General features: G+C 35.9%; 1 protein-coding gene across 1 annotated transcript in view; it reads right to left on the bottom strand.

Moving 5' to 3' along the window:
* Window positions 1–5,822, bottom strand: part of LOC136837770 (uncharacterized) — a 1,038,075-nt gene extending 1,032,253 nt beyond the window's left edge. Inside the window, exon 1 of the mRNA XM_067102702.1 lies at window positions 5,133–5,822. Coding sequence (XP_066958803.1) covers window positions 5,133–5,687 — 555 coding nt within the window. The 5' untranslated portion in view covers window positions 5,688–5,822. The remainder of the gene's footprint in view (window positions 1–5,132) is intronic.
* Between the last annotated feature and the right edge of the window lie 10,676 nt (window positions 5,823–16,498).

Genomic DNA, 16,498 nt, shown 5'->3' with positions numbered 1-16,498 from the left:
ACAGCATAGTTAGAAATGATACCATAAAGGAAATTACAGAAGTTCCAAATGTAAAAAGGATAATAATGAAAAGGAGACAGAGATAGCTCGGACATGTCCTTCGCACAACCCCTGGGAGGAATAGTATGTGATAATGTCTGCTGGGTTCCTTTGGGCACAAAAAGAGTTGGAAGACCCATACCTACTTGAATGGAAAGGGAAACTGGAGATAAGAGGAGGTAATGGTAATGATGAACCGTGAGAAGATTAGTAAGTGCCAATACAGAAGTTAAAAGTTCCAAATCAGATAAAAATACTATAACAAGTAATAACAAATGAATCCGCAAAATGCTGCATGTGAACTCCACACTTTTCCTTTCATGTGGACATAAACATCTTGGTTTGTTCAGTATCAGATATGCAGTGACCAAGGAAATTTTTCTAGTTTGTACATCCAGGCCACTGATATCTTGATCATGCATACAAACAAACACGTGCTTTAAAATGTACTCTGGATCACAGGATAAGAGCCTTATGGAGGGAAGCTACTACTTCAGTTACTATAGAAACAGGCAGACAGCCAGAGATACCTGTGGTGTTAAAGACAGGTGTGAGCACATCATGAACATTAATGCTCCATTAATGGGGCATCAATAGAAATAGTAATCATAGTACATTTCACGCCATAAGAATCTCAACCCTGATCCATAGTACATTTTTCCCTGTCACTTGGTAAGATGAATGATAAAACACAGATACAGTATTTGTTGAATTAAAAAATATAAATAAAGCTGCCGGATTTCATACTGCATCTTGAAATACTAAGATTACAGCCTAAAACAATGAATCCAAAAATATTCAGCACTGTAACAACATTTTACCTGATATTCCAGGTAGAGATTCCTTTAGTACTGAATGATCTATATTTAATTTTAAGTATACAGTACAACTTAAAGTTTTACTGCATATGTAACAAAAATGAATTACACATCTAATTACTCAACAAAGCTACCCTAAACATGCAAACATATTAGACAACATTTACAAATACTGAACAACACTACACAAGAAATGTGTATTAAACATATGTAAAATATGTCAATTGGGTGTCTGTTTATAAAATAAAACTTCAGGTATTCTCCTTCAGCATAAAGTTAGATCCTTCAGGGAATACTTTTACTACTGTGACTGAATATTCAAAGTTACTGAAGCCTATTACTAAACAGGCATCCAAGTTCTGAATATCAACTTTACTTAACTACAAGTATTTTATAGAACCTTGATATAAAAATGAAGCTAATACTTCAAGTTACCAACAAGACTAGGCTATCATATAAAACTTTTGTAACTAACAACCCATTCTCCACCCCTTAACCTTTCTTACGCTTTACCTTACAAAAGATCTCAAACCTAGTACTGTATTGTACAAATGTTAGGAGAGATCCATCACCACTCTAAAATTCACTGACTGTGATTGCAGGGAGGAAGTAAACTCCAGAAAGGGTCATGGCAACTTACTACTGGTTAGGATGGGATAGATAAAAACTGATAGTGCAAAACACTCAGCAAGAGTGAAGAGACTGTTTTCAAAGATTCTGATCTAAATACTGTATAGTGTATGGCAACTTCACCATTACATTCTTCCTTTACTTATATTATTACGAAGAAAAGCATATTTAGTTCAGTATTATGAAAATACACTGAGAATTCCTAAGGCAAAATATCACATATATAAAATTAAGAATAAATATGCTGGGGCAAATTTTTGATAATACTGTGGCTCAATTTGGTTCCCCGGAAACACTTTCCTTTACTAACACGTGAGATGTGGAAATAGGCCTATACTGTATACAACTCTCAGAAGATACTATATGAAAGTTACAAGGATTTGGCTTTCATCACAATACCAACACTGAAGCCTCTTTTGGCATGTCCCCCAAAGAACAAAACTAAGCATTTGCAATTATTTCCAGCTTTGGGCATGGAATTGAATTATGGTACCATTAATTTCAAATTACTATAATTATTTTTTCAATAACATACATTACTTTTAATCATACTTATTTTTCTAACTTTTCAGGCTTGAAGATAAGCACAAGCATCCTTCATATTAAAGTGGAAGAATATAAGTAAGTTGTGTCACTTAATAGCATGTGACAAGAAATAATGCCGAGACCAAATGAAAATATAAAAGAGGGAAGTACCTAGTACTTTCATATTATTTCAACATATTTTCATGGTACAGTACAGTGCCTTGAAAATGTATTGAAATAACGCAAAAGTGCTTGGTACCTCATTCTTTTATTTTTCCTGTAGCCTCAGCTATATATGTAAGTCTATGGACTGGATGGGAGGAATGTAGCCCTGATGAGCTGGGTCCTATCCAAGAATGCATGAACAGCCATCAGTACATAGAAATCTCATGGTTCCTTCCTCTTGCACATTCAAATAGCTATGGACAATACCTATGCTGACTGACCTGCTGAATTACCTGATCTAAATCCCATAGAAAATCTGTGGGCAATAATGACAAATACCCTGGTACACAGAATACAAGTTCAATTAAAACAAGCATACAGTGCAGTAATAAACCAACGCATGTCTGTTCTGGCACACTAAGGCCCAGAAGAGGCAGGCACAACTAAACTATGTATCACTAGCCCTATAGATGCCTAAGAGATTAAGTAAAACATTAGACAAAAGGGAATTTAATAATAAATCTTGAATATATCTTATGTTTCTAAAATCAAATTGGTAGAATTATGATTTATAATTCTAGTCAACAATTTTGGACACAATATATTCATTTTTGACATGTCTTATAAAATTAATCTTCTTATTTTTAGCATAACTTGTGTAATCAGATTGTGATTTTTTACATGGTGTAGAACTGACGTTTTCTCTTTTTCTTTCATTTTGACAGATTTTTACAAATTGGTTGTTGTATAAGAATCCACTGTATACAGAGTTCCAGATTTAGTTTAGTCCTTCAAATGTGGGAGATGAAGTTAAGGGCAGTGCCCAAGTAGGATGTACATTTTGTAATACATGAGCATAAAAGAAATGTGCCATGTTTGGAGTGAAAAGTGAAAACAGAAAATGTAAACTGGATCTACAATGTGTTGATGATTGGAAAGTTCTCAGAAATCATTTGAAATAAGAATTGGAATCTCTACATGGGATTCCAAGGGAATTTAGGGCAGACATTGGTTGATCTACTGCTGTAAAGGTGAATAAGGTGAAAGATAAGGTCATTTGTACAACTGGAGGGGTATTCAGTGCTGAAACATACAATTCTTGGTATGCTGATGTGGTTAGGAAGAGAAGCAATAGGAAAATATATATATATTTTTTGAGGCTGCAAATAATGAGAAATGTTAAAAGAAAAATGAAAAAAAAGGACGTAGTCGATGCTTTTGGAGAAATTCTAGAGAAGAAAACAAATATGAATTTTGACATGGTGAGAGAGGTGATAATACATATAAGATTTGTAATACTGACACTGTAACTGAAAAATATGAAGCTTTCACCCAAAATTACTAATGTGTAATATATTGAATGAAGAGTCAAATGAAAATCTCAAGTGCAAGATGGATATATGCAAAATGCTAAGAATAATGAGAGCTAGATGCTATGTATTTTTGATAAGCCAAATGCTGGAAACACTAGGCATTACATATTGAAATGTGATTCACTTGTGAGACTTACCGTCATTTGTAAAAATAATAATATGATCATACCTGAATGGGGGGCGAATATAACGTAAGTGGCAAGGATCCTGTCCCCATCGCATTCTATTATCAAATGTATAATCATACAGAACAGAAATGATCAGCTTAAAAGAAAGAGGATGGTCTACGCTGCAGTAAACAACCAGCAAATCATATTGTAATGCTACAATTAAAATATGAATAAACTGCATATGATTTCTTAATTCTGATGAAACTTGTGGTGAATGAGCAATGTTAAACAAGCATCAGGAGAGTATGATAAAAAGATTAGAAAAAGGACCGTCCATGGATACTGAATCCAAGTGGCTGCAAATCAAATGTTTCATATAATGAATATGAAATTGCTGGAAATAAAAAAGCCCAAATTATATGGAGATATGGCTGAACATAAGGTTTGATATGAAATTGATGGAAATCAAGATATGACAGAATATATGACTAGGAAAAGGGGTGATCTTAGGAGGCTGGGGAACATTTTGAACCTCACCAATCGAAATATTATAATTTAATGTGTCAAGTTCAGTAGATGATTTGGAAGAGACTGTAGGACCTTTAGAAAATCTGCCTCATGGCTATTTTCAATATGACCTTAAAAACATTCATACTCCATGACTAATAGGCTACATCAGTAAACCTGTATTAGTAATGCTAGCATGACATGCTAACAAATGTTTTTTTGGTGCAGCCTACAGAATGCACTCTTTGACAGAGTGGCGCAGGAAACATACTGGTAAAAATGAAGTAACCTTCATGATCACTTGAACTGCTGAATGATCTGCATGAAGTGTTCACTATGTAACAATGCTTCATCATTCTTATAGTACATGAGTTTTACAGATTATGAAATTCATTCATTCAACAATGCTCAGACTACTAATAACTGGGGGAATTAGATCTGCTGCACCATACGCCACTATCTGGCGCAGATGCCAGTTTTCCATACACGGCAAAATGACCCAAAACATTCAGATCAGAATCACTTCAGGAGAGATTAGGCTAAACAGCACCCAAACATGTGCTAGAAATTTGTCAAATTTTAAACTTATTTCTGCATGTACAACTCTGTCATACCAATGTGCTGCTACGTAACTTTCCCATAGGTCTAAGAGCCCAGCCTAACCTACATGCACTTATACGATGAATAACCAGTTACAAGAGCAGGGCAACAGTCAACAAAAACCTGTGTCAAGTACCTATTTCTGCTTCAGATTTATTGGCTAATCAAGACACAGACTATCCTACATGGCTTTTGAAGCAAATTCTGAACCTAGGTTAGGTCTGGGTCTTGTGAGAGATCTAGGTTAGGTCCAAGTCTCAGGATAGATCTCGCCTTGGCCTATTGTAAAATCAACGATTCATAAAATAATTTGGACGCAATTACCTAATTCTGGTATGTTATCCAGTAATAACATGCAATCTCACCTGAGTTGTGTAAGGATGTGTTGCAAGATCAACGGCATCCTGAACTAATCTCTCCTTCAGGAGTCCACTAAGTTGCGTGTGGGGAAGCCTCACCAATTCGGCCCTCCCGGCTTCGTAAGCGTCCAAATAACGAGACGGAGTGGTATTGGATGCTGCCGACGCCAAAGGCATTGGTATAGAATGCAAAGGACCCTCTCCAGGGGTTGAAGCCGTAGATCCTGATCCCCTGGAACCCCTGGATGAACGTGAAGATCGGCCCCCTCTAGAACCTCCTCGTGGAGGGTTGTGTGTGAGGGCATGTTCTCGGGATGCCAACTGTGCCTCTTCGACTGTGAAGTAGACAGAAGCTGCTCCCTCTTCCCGTAGCATCATGACAGCTCCCAGAAGGGCATTTCGGTGCCCTGGGTTAACCACACCGATGGCGTCGAGGTCAGGGGCGCCGATTTGTTTGCATATCTCCAGGTCATCGTAACCGTTGTCGATAAATGATTCGGAGTACTGTTCCATGTGGAGTGACTTCAGCCACTCTGTAACGATGGTCTCCTCCATCTCCATATCACTGAATGACACCGCCACTAACACTCATTACACTCCCATTAACCCATTTCATTTACAAAGTTACGGAGGTGTAGCAACACGTCTTACCCATACACCACTTGACACTTGACTGTTTACATCCACGGCCTCACAGCCCCCCTCTTGGCTTTAACTGTTAAAGCTACCAACAGATGGCACTGCTCTGTGATTCAAGAACAAATGACTCGCGTGGACGGTTGGCGTAAAAATACTTTGGTGCAAAATATTACTTTTGCTTCTTACGGGGATATCTTCCTTATAAGATTACCTTTTCTATCAGTGTGTAATTTATATGCTTGAAGAAGTGCACTCATTTTTAGCTTCTTCTCAATGGCACGTCGGTTTGGTTATTTTCTTTCAGGACTTACAAACGATGCGAGATTGCATATTCCTCCATGCGAGTAAATTTTATGAAAAGTAACTTAAAACAACGTTAATATTAAGTAATTCGTAATAAATGTTGTTATCTATTCGCAAAACTTTAGAAAAACAGGCTACTGAATGTGCTTGCGTACGTCATTACGTGTGTCAGTTCTCGATTCTTGTAAGTTCAGTTCTCTGGTAAAAGAGAGGAGAGAGAGAGGGAGAGAGTTTACACGTGCGTTGAGCGCCGATTTATTTAACATGAAAAATAATAAATTCACCCGTTTAGACTTTTAACTCCACTGCCGTTATAGTTATTTACATTAAACAGATGTTTTACCATATTCACGCTTGAAAAATGCAATATTTTTAGATTCTCGTAGCCTTTCTCCCACGCTATGCCGACACAAAGACTGAAAAAAATATGTAAACAAGAAATCATAACATCGCTTTTCCACTTTTTTTTTTTTTGCATTGACCGGGACGAGAGTAAGTGCATCAACAAATGCTATTCAGACAACCAGTGTCATCATCTGACTTTCACTGATCAAAACTGGTGTAAATAGTCAAGTTACTCCTGAATAAATTTTTAAAACGATTATTAAGGTACACCCCAAGATTTGCGGATATTTGATGTAGCCTGGATGGTCACTCGACTCACTCCCCATCCTATTATATCTAGATTTGTTACCTTACTCAACCAGTAACATACTTAATCATATTACAATACGTAGTTTCTGAGGCTGAAACGAGTCAGTGTCTCATCCGAGGGTGAACCTACAGACAAGATTTTCTCTGGGTGAATATAAAACACGGCAGTGAGGAATAATACATGCAATAGGTACTGTTCTGAGTAATCATGATGAGAATACACAATTATGCAACAAGTCTAAAGGCCATGAACTTATATAGTAAGCATCTGCAAAACAGAATTTCCATATCAAAAAGTAGCAATGTACTCCTATCTATATATTTATTGACGTATGTGGATAGATGTGATTATATTTATATATATATATATATATATATATATATATATATATATATATATATATATGTGTGTGTGTGTGTATATATATATATATATATATATATATATATATATATATATATATATATATATATATATATATATATATATATAATTCAGCCCGTTTCCCTTAACAAGAGTTAGGTCGTAAGAAAAGAGACAATAATGACCAATGCCACATTCACACTTTAAACTACTGAATCGTGGAAGCTGCGGTAATACTATTATAGTTGCTTCATACATCCGCACAGAATGTTCACCAACAATAGATTAAAACCCCTGCACACATTGCTCCCAAGTATGGTATATCTTGCAAATTCTAAGCAAGCTTCTAGGGAAGAGGTTGTTAGTCCTTTCTTCCCGTTTTATCTTCACCGCAGTAGACGATGGTACCCACTTACAATTTGGTGGACGGAAGAGAGACAGGCCTAGAGCAGCCCATCCACAAGCTTAGCACACACACGCATATATATATATATATATATATATATATATATATATATATATATATATATATATATATATAATGTGTACTTATATATCTACCACATTTGTTCGTGGTTATCAGATATGTCTGTGATCATAGGCATATACTCTATCTATCTATCTATCTATCTATCTATCTATCTATCTATATGTATATATATATATATATATATATATATATATATATATATACAGTATAGGACATACTACTCCTGTATAAGGTTTCTTTCCTCTCCTATGGTTCTTTGAATATGCATTTCATCTATTGAGGATTTCTTGACCGAGAAATTAGAATATATATATCATATATTATTCTGGATATTTGTTTCTAAAAAATTATCTTATGGATAAAAAAATATCCTTGGTTGACTTGAATATATTTATGCTTTCCTGGAAAGTAATACTTTTAAAGCATTCGTATTTTGTTGAAGATATCTATAGAAATATTTCCAACAAAGGAGCAGTAGTGCTTACAATATTTAAAGTTTGCACTCGAGTTACAGACGACTGTAACATAAATGATCTTCAAAGATTGGCTTTGCAACACAAACACTGATATCCACAAATCCTAAATGTTTCCTAGGACTGGTGAGCCTCACCACAAATTCTGCATGTCTCGAGTACAGTACACTGATTCTCGCGTTATCCAGAGGAGATCAAATCGTGCATGCACTGATCTGGTGGCATGACGGTGATGATGCTACACCTCATTACAAAACCTGAGTTTCATACGGGAACTTACTGTTTAGCCATAGAGCTGGAATAAGAACGTGAAGACGAGTAGACCCTGATTTGCAGGGTTAACTCTAGCATTTTCCGACAAGTCTTTCGGTCCTTAAGGTGGCAGGTTTCCTCAATGAATTCCGAAGTTCTTGAGTATTTTGTTTCGCCAGGAGGCAGTCGCACAGGACTGACTTCAGTTAGATTTACACTTCCAGCTCAGTGATGTCAGTAAGATGCGATTAGTCATTAAGATTCAAGCCTCTGAAGTTGCTGATCACTTCATTTAACTGCATTTTTTTTTTTTTTTACATTAGCTGTACAGTAGAAGCATTACTTTCCCAAAAAGAAAACATTTGTACTTTCCAGATAAGTTCCCCCTTATGCTTTGTTTTTCATGCACATGTTGCTCTCTTGTCATCCTGGTAAAACAAATGGCGTTCTAGATCGAGAAACTGCACTAGTGGCGGTGACAAATCAATGATAAATATTGCAAGCTCTGGGGTTTGAGTCCATATTTGTAAAAAAAAAAAAAAAATCGATTGATCTTATAAAGGTACAGAAAATAAAATTTCTTCTGTAACGAGATCTGATTAAAATTTTATTTGATTATTTCTATCTACGGCTTGTGTTTCGTACTTCATTTAGAAGAAAAGAAGAGAATTCTTACTCCTTGTTTTTGATAAGCAATCTGCATTCTAAAAGCTTTATCTTATCACTACATATTCATTTGCTGTCTTTTATTCGAAAGTAATGCAATGAAACGTAATGGTCACATTTCTTAGTCCGTCTTATACACACACATACACACACATGCACGCACGCACACACACACATATATAGACACATATATATATATATATATATATATATATATATATATATATATATGTGTGTGTGTGTGTGTGTGTGTGTGTGTGTGTGTGTGTGTGTGTGTGTGTGTACATGTGAGTGTGTGTGTTTGGATCTATATAATGATGCACACAGACTGAGAGAGAGGAAGGGGACAGGGACTGCACATTAATTTCAGCCAATGATCATCTGTATTTAACGCATAATTTGAATTATAAAGTGACGTTTGTTTTCGATAAATCATCGGTCAAATTCGTAATATCCATGGTGTAATCACGGGTCTGGTTGAAATCGGGCATATCAATATTCTGTTGCGATAGCAAATGCTGGCAATATCATAAAGAGAGAGAGAGAGAGAGAGAGAGAGAGAGAGAGAGAGAGAGAGAGAGAGAGAGAGAGAGAGAGAGAGAGAGAGAAGATTCATGAAACATTTCCCCCGTCTTATCAGCATTCCTTCTCTTATTACATCTTTGATATTTGAAGTGGACATTGAAAGAGCTCTTGTGAACAGATACATCAAAGGTTTCTCGGTCTTCCGCGGATAGGGGATATCCTTCATTTCTATGTTGAGATTTATTACTGAGCTTTGCTTGGACGTCAGAACGCAGTAAAATTGAAGATGAATGAATTGATGCTAGGAAAAATGACTGTATGCATAAAAACGCCGGATGGGAACACCTTCACAAATCAACCACTGCGTTTGTAGCTTGCATGAGTGAACACGAAGAGGTTCAAATATTAGTATAAAGTGACAGGAGGTTTCTTCAGAGCATATTTTACTTAAAACTAAAACTATTGTCATCTTCCTGGGATATGTTCTTTTCATTAAAGAAAGTACGTTTATATGTTAATCTGGAAGGTTATGCTGAATTTGTCAAAGTTCTTTGTGCACAAAAAATTTTCACAAAATGTGCACTATGTTAAGAGAGCTTTCAGATAGGCAGTTTTCACAGACAGGCATATTTTATCCATACTTATAGGAAGAAAGGACGTTGTCCTTGATGTGAATTTTTTAGTGAAACTGCCTGGTTGGTGAGCTGATTAAAAATGTTTATTCGTTCATATTTATTTAGTCATTGATTTATCTGTTTGTAGCTATTTTCTATTACCTCTCTCTTATAACCTTAGTTTGGATGAAGAAATATCCAAACATATTGGTAAAGCAGCGAGAGTTTTTGGCTCCCTATTAAAGAGAGCTCATTTCAACAGACTGTTCACAATGAAACTAAGATGGATGTTTAAAATGCATATGTGTTGATCTACTTGCTTTAGCTACTGAGGGATCAACCACACATACAACCTATAGTCCAAGAGACTTCGTTGCTTTCATTACCGTTTTTAAAGAAAGTTCCTTACCTTGCCTTATGATTGTATCCGATATTGCTTGAGCTTACACTCCTTGTGATTGCCATCATATTTGCCAGAAAGCTTGTTTCAGTGGCTTATTGCACGATGACTTCAGATGATTACTTACAGAAATATCGTTAAGATGTATTAACCTTCCTACTGCTCATTAGTATAAAAACCTGAAAATCTGGTCTTTAAATAACGTCTGTTTTACTGCATTACTAAAATAGTTGAACAGAACGCGGCACAAGGGGTTAATAATAAAAATTTCCACTAAAGCCTCTCGCCTTCTTTCGTCAGTTTGATTTGAAGTGAATTAAGTAACGACTCTGTTCACGCTGTAGTGCGATACCAAATTTTTTCGTCAACCTCAAAAGCTCAAGAATCTTTTACTTCTGGAACTCTTTCCCTGAATGTTTGCTTCTCTTGCGCGGTCAGTAACGAAGAGCATCTCAGACTAGAAAAGTGTAAAGGTCATTCAGTGCTGATTCTCTGGATTCCACTTACTAATAGGGTACTGTAGACCCTGAAATTTGATACATTAAACTTTCTTTTTGCAAAATAATAGGAACTACTCTATGAGAAACTATAATCCGGTGCAGACTAGAAAAAAATTTGAATTGTATCGTATTCTAAGAATAACTGCAACAGGGCCGTCATACCTGAGTGGTCTTTATATTTTACTAACGTTCCTCAAGAGTATTAAATCGGATATGCTCTGGTTTAATTACTGTAATTCCGCTTCCGAATTTTGCTCTTTCTTGCTTCATCCTATAGTCTTGAAGATTAAGAATACACATGATTCTCTTGCTGATAGACTGGTGATTCCACTAATCCTTATTACCCTTAAAACACATGAGATTGACTTTTATTAGTCACCCTGGACATCATATTCAAGAAGCACACGTTTACTTGGTTTTGAGTCTGACCTAGCTGCTATACAGAACCAGATCCACTTTCATCTCTAGAACCTAATTCGAGCTAGCAAGTTTTGCTTATCCCAACAGTTTTCTTTAAGAAGAGACACGAGTGGATTTACTACATAGATGAAGAGTTAGGTCGATAGGGTACGTATGAATTTCTGTAAATTATTTCATGAACCGGGTTTTTTAGCAAACAGCATTCCATGTTTTACTGCCGTGTCCAAGTTTTCAAATATTTTATGACTTTTGTGTTGCTGGTTTTTGCAATGTGTCATACCAAACGTACTATGCATCATTTTTAGTTCCTCGTTGGACGAGTCGTTAGAGTTCTCGGCTAGCACTCTGCTAGGCCCGAGTTCGAGTCTCCGGCCGGCCAATGAAGAATCAGAGGAATTTATTGCTAGTGACAGAAATTCATTTCTCGGTATAATGTGGTTCGGATTCCACAATAAGCTGTAAGTCCCGTTGCTAGGTAACCAATTGGTTCTTAGCCACGTAAAACAAGTCTAATCCTTCGGGCCAGCCCTAGGAGAGCTGTTAATCAACTCAGTGGCCTGGTTAAACTAAGGTATACTTAACTTACGAATGAATTTAATGAGGTGCTAAAATGACTGCGCAAGCTTCTAATTCTTGAACTTAAACTGCTTAAGCCGAATAATAAAATCTTTTCTAAAATTTAATCAGTCGGTTTTTTTCCCCTTTTAATCTGCAAGCATTATCACCAAACGTGAATATCCAGGATAACTTTCATTCTGTCATGCGAAATTCAGAGCTGTTTCGTTGTTATCATAACACCCTAAACCATAATAACCTTGTCGTTTTTGCATTTTAGGACTGCTATAACAATAAACAGTTAAAGAGGAATTACTCCTGATTAATGATTCTTTGATGATTGTCCATTAGCTTGAAATATTTCCTTTAGGTCTAAGAAAAAGGTCTGTCCACGCGCACTTGGGGGTTGCTGCATGACCTACGTCACGCCGAGAGTAGTGTAGAGAAAGGGAGGCTGAACCTTTATCTCCATTGTCCAAAGGGTATGTATGGTATATACCTGGAGATTTTCATTTTGATCTTGGAATCCACCTTTGGATTTATTTTTTATATCAGTACAGTATCTTTAGAAGTGAAAGACCTTCATTTAAAGATTAATAATTAAACAATATTGAAATGTTTTGTTTTTATGAAAGATAATATGAGAGCGCTTAAAAAGGAAATGAAAATGGGAACACTGATAAGTTTGGAAAAGTTTCTCCATAATTTTCAGTGTCTCATAAAAATCACAAGTCGCCTGCATCAGCTCTCCTTTTTCCCTGGATATCCTTTTAATCCAGGTATTGTCTTCAGCCTCTTGAGTGGCACTTAAAAACTAGTATTGAGGAAATCTATGAACTATATATCCCCCAGAATAACGTAATCCCTCAGTATCCGTTATTTCTTCAAAAGTAATGCTGTTTTCACCAAAGTTTTCTATATCAGCAATAATACTAGATTTATCTTCATTTATCATATATCCTTATCATCTGATACAGAAAAAAGCATTGCAGACAAGCATAGCTCTTGATCAAGTGGTTCCTCCTCACTGTAGATTTCAGACCATTTGATATATTTGCTGCCCACTAAAGCGACGGTTTTTTCTTAAAATATAAGTCCTTATTCTATTTTTTACTGGAATTGGGGAAGGATAATCGTTACATCCCCCCATTTGTCTTAAACAAGAAAAGAAATGTTCCAGCACATTTTGGTTCAGCCTGCAAGTCATGGTGTATGATAGACCTATGCCATATTTTTCTTTTAACACTGTATGTAAATTTAGTAGAGATCTTGAAGAGATAATCAGTCCTTTCTGAAATGGCAACGACCAATCATATCCACAAACTTTCATTGACTCTGTAGTATTAATCATTTGCTTCAACACATTATTTTGTTCTAGCAACTGCAAATCGTAAGCAGTCCGTGACCACTTTTTATTGTGAGCTGCTCTGGAATTAAACAGATCAAACCAAGAATCAAACAGCGCAATGAATTTGGTTGTGATAGCCCAGTGTCTGATGTAAAGAAGATCCTTTTCTCCAAAAAAATATTTATGATTTGGCACTTGTTTCAGACATCAACTGAGTTGCTAATTTTACATTCAATCTTTTTGTTTTGGAAACATTTATGTGGGTTTCAGATAATTTCAAGAACACACTCACTGTTAACACTCATATTATTTATTTTAAATCTTTTGTCAAGAAAACGATTCCTTGCAAGCTTGATCAGATGTGACACGTCTGCAAATAAATAAATGTTCCTGTCATTATCAGCTAGACTTGTGAAAAATGGATTAATTTCTATGTCTGCACTTAGGGCTTTATGCAACTTAATATTACTTGCATCAAGATCACTAACCATGGCAACAACATGAAATCCCATGGATTCTATTTTCGTTATCAAACTAAACAGAATATCTTTAGTCACTTTATTATCAAAGTTATAATATATGAATCGTTTCCAAGAAACTACTGATCTCCTTACCACTATACAGTGAACTTATTTTTTGGCGAATAAAGAGTGTCGGCTCCCTTGTCGTAAGTCCACTCATAAGCTACGTTCATTCCATCACATGACATAACGCACAAGCGATCCCATCCCGTCATTGTCCCAGCTTTATGATATAAAAGTTAACACTGATGTTAATGTTCCTGGCTCAATATTGATCTGAGCTTTGCCCGATGATGGATCTAAAAAAAAAAATGAAATAAAGAAAAATACAAACCAAAGTATTGTCTACTGTCGTGGTCAAGTTAATAATAACCTACGTGGGTTTTATAGATATAAAAGATATACCGGCAACTGAATTCACTGAAGCTTTCTTGTTCAAATTTTAAGAAGAATGAGGAGTTACGCTAATGACAATATAACAAAATCTAGAGGTTCAGATTAAAATTCCAATTTTAATTAGCAAATAATCAATTAGTTGCATATACTTTAAATAACAAAATACTCTGTAGAAATGTTGGCAACAGTCCTAATGAACCATTGCTCCACTGAGAAATGGCAACAAAACGTTACTCACTGACCAATCATTTTTCCATTAAGTCTTTATAAGAGTAGCCGACTCTATGTTTCTAGCTGTTCACTTAGCAGGTCTGCTCTAGCACTGAGCCATCTTAATCAGACAACAACAACCCGATTGTACTGCTAACGAAGATTGCAGTTGCAAAGATAGTAGAGTAAAGGTTCATTACACCTTAGCGCGCAAAGTAATCTAGTTAGTGGAATAGTGTTCTTTACTGGACTGGAGACAAAGAAAAGCATATGAGGAATTTTCTAAGTTCGAATCAAGGTCGAGAGTAAGTATAAGTAAGGCCAATCTAATTGCCTTACTGTCACTTACAATATCCCCTAAGAAAAATAATGCAACTTTAACTAAACGCTGCACACTTAATATGACGCAGTTAGGTAAATAAATTCTTTGAATGAATTTTTGGAGTAACCTGTATTGTCTGCTTAAGTTTTTCATACGAGGAAGTTGCAAAAATAAAAAAAAATGCTTTTCACCTGTCAGTGTGTTCGTGTGTGCTAGCTGAATATTTAAAGAATAAATCTTTATTAAACTCAGCTCATACGTTTATTAGGTCACCTTCCTTTAGATAATAAACTTTAGAGAGAGTTCGGGATTTATTTGAAGAACTGATGCCATGGAAACCAACCTAATGCCCATTAAAGTTAAGATTTTTGCTGGTTTTAATATTTCATTATTAATGATATATTTCAATATATATCAATTACCCATATACAAGCAGAACGAACGGGAATTAGTGGGCTCACATTAAAGTATTAACTTCAATATTTCAGAGCGCTCGTGGTGACCTAAAAATTAATGGTCAAGTTCTAACTTATTATCTGTACACTTGACAAAAACAACATTTATCACGCTAATAAATGATCTTCTATATAATAATTTCCAAGTGGATCTTGTCCTCCCCGTGGAGACAGTAGGGAATCTGGGAATTCCGGAGGCTTCCGGTTTCAAGACGATCTCCAGGCTCAGAAGCCTTTGGATTTTTTTATGGAGAAGAAATAGGATTTGGTCCCTCCTGGAGACGAAAGGCTTTGAAGATTTCTTCGGGCGAAAACGGATCAGACAGGAGCTGAAGACGGCTTCACAGGATCCTGAAGTCTTTAAGAATTTAAGAAGACGTTATAATCCAAGGGGCGTTTCTCTAGGAATGCTTCAGGGGCCGAAGGCTGCTTCAAAGGATCCTAGTGTTGCAGTATCAAGCAAAAACATCGCAGAGTTCCCAGATGTCTGCATAGCTAACCGCGGTGTGTAGCCAACTGCACAATGCCAGCTTAATATGATTATAACAATATTAACCAAGAACACACTATGAATGTATGGAAACGCCATGGGGGAAATCCAACACGTTGTTAAACGAATACGGCTTTTATAGAAGCAAAGAATATGATTTTTTTTTAGGTAAAAATAAGGATGATTATAGAGTAACATAAAAATAGCCCAGAAGAGTATCTCTCAAGAATAATAAGGCAATGTTGTTGCCATGATATAATGTAAGAAAACAAGAACAAGTGCAAAGACATATCACTCCCAGCATGCATAGGCTTAAGCCACGAGTAAGTAAGAACGTCAAAATTCTGAACTGGCGGAATTATATCTGCACGACTTAAAAGTACATTATGTACGTTGTCATAAGTCAGTCCCAAGTTTAAAAACTAAGCAGAAATGTAGCGTACACCAATTTAATGTCCTGGTCGACAGAAATAAGAGAAAACGGACAATGCACAGTTCATCTATGACTGTAAAACACAAATTCCTTTCCTCCTACACATATCCATTTAATCCAAAAATTTATACATATTTATACATATATCGAATAACATTTTGCTGTGCTTCTAGGAGAGAATTGTTTCGATCAACATCAAGACTCATGGGAGCTTAATTGCCTTTGTCAACATCTCAAGAAACAATTTATCATTCACATTTTTCCAAGTCTTTTTCTTTATAAGATTTCATTACTTTTCTCAGCAGTTCTATAAACTGTCATAAACAACACATGGCAAAAGAA

This window comes from Macrobrachium rosenbergii, chromosome 4 (assembly GCF_040412425.1).
Source record: "Macrobrachium rosenbergii isolate ZJJX-2024 chromosome 4, ASM4041242v1, whole genome shotgun sequence".
Taxonomy (NCBI): domain Eukaryota; kingdom Metazoa; phylum Arthropoda; class Malacostraca; order Decapoda; family Palaemonidae; genus Macrobrachium; species Macrobrachium rosenbergii.
Note: the sequence above shows the minus strand (reverse complement) of the source record. Positions and strands in the feature narration are given on the sequence as shown.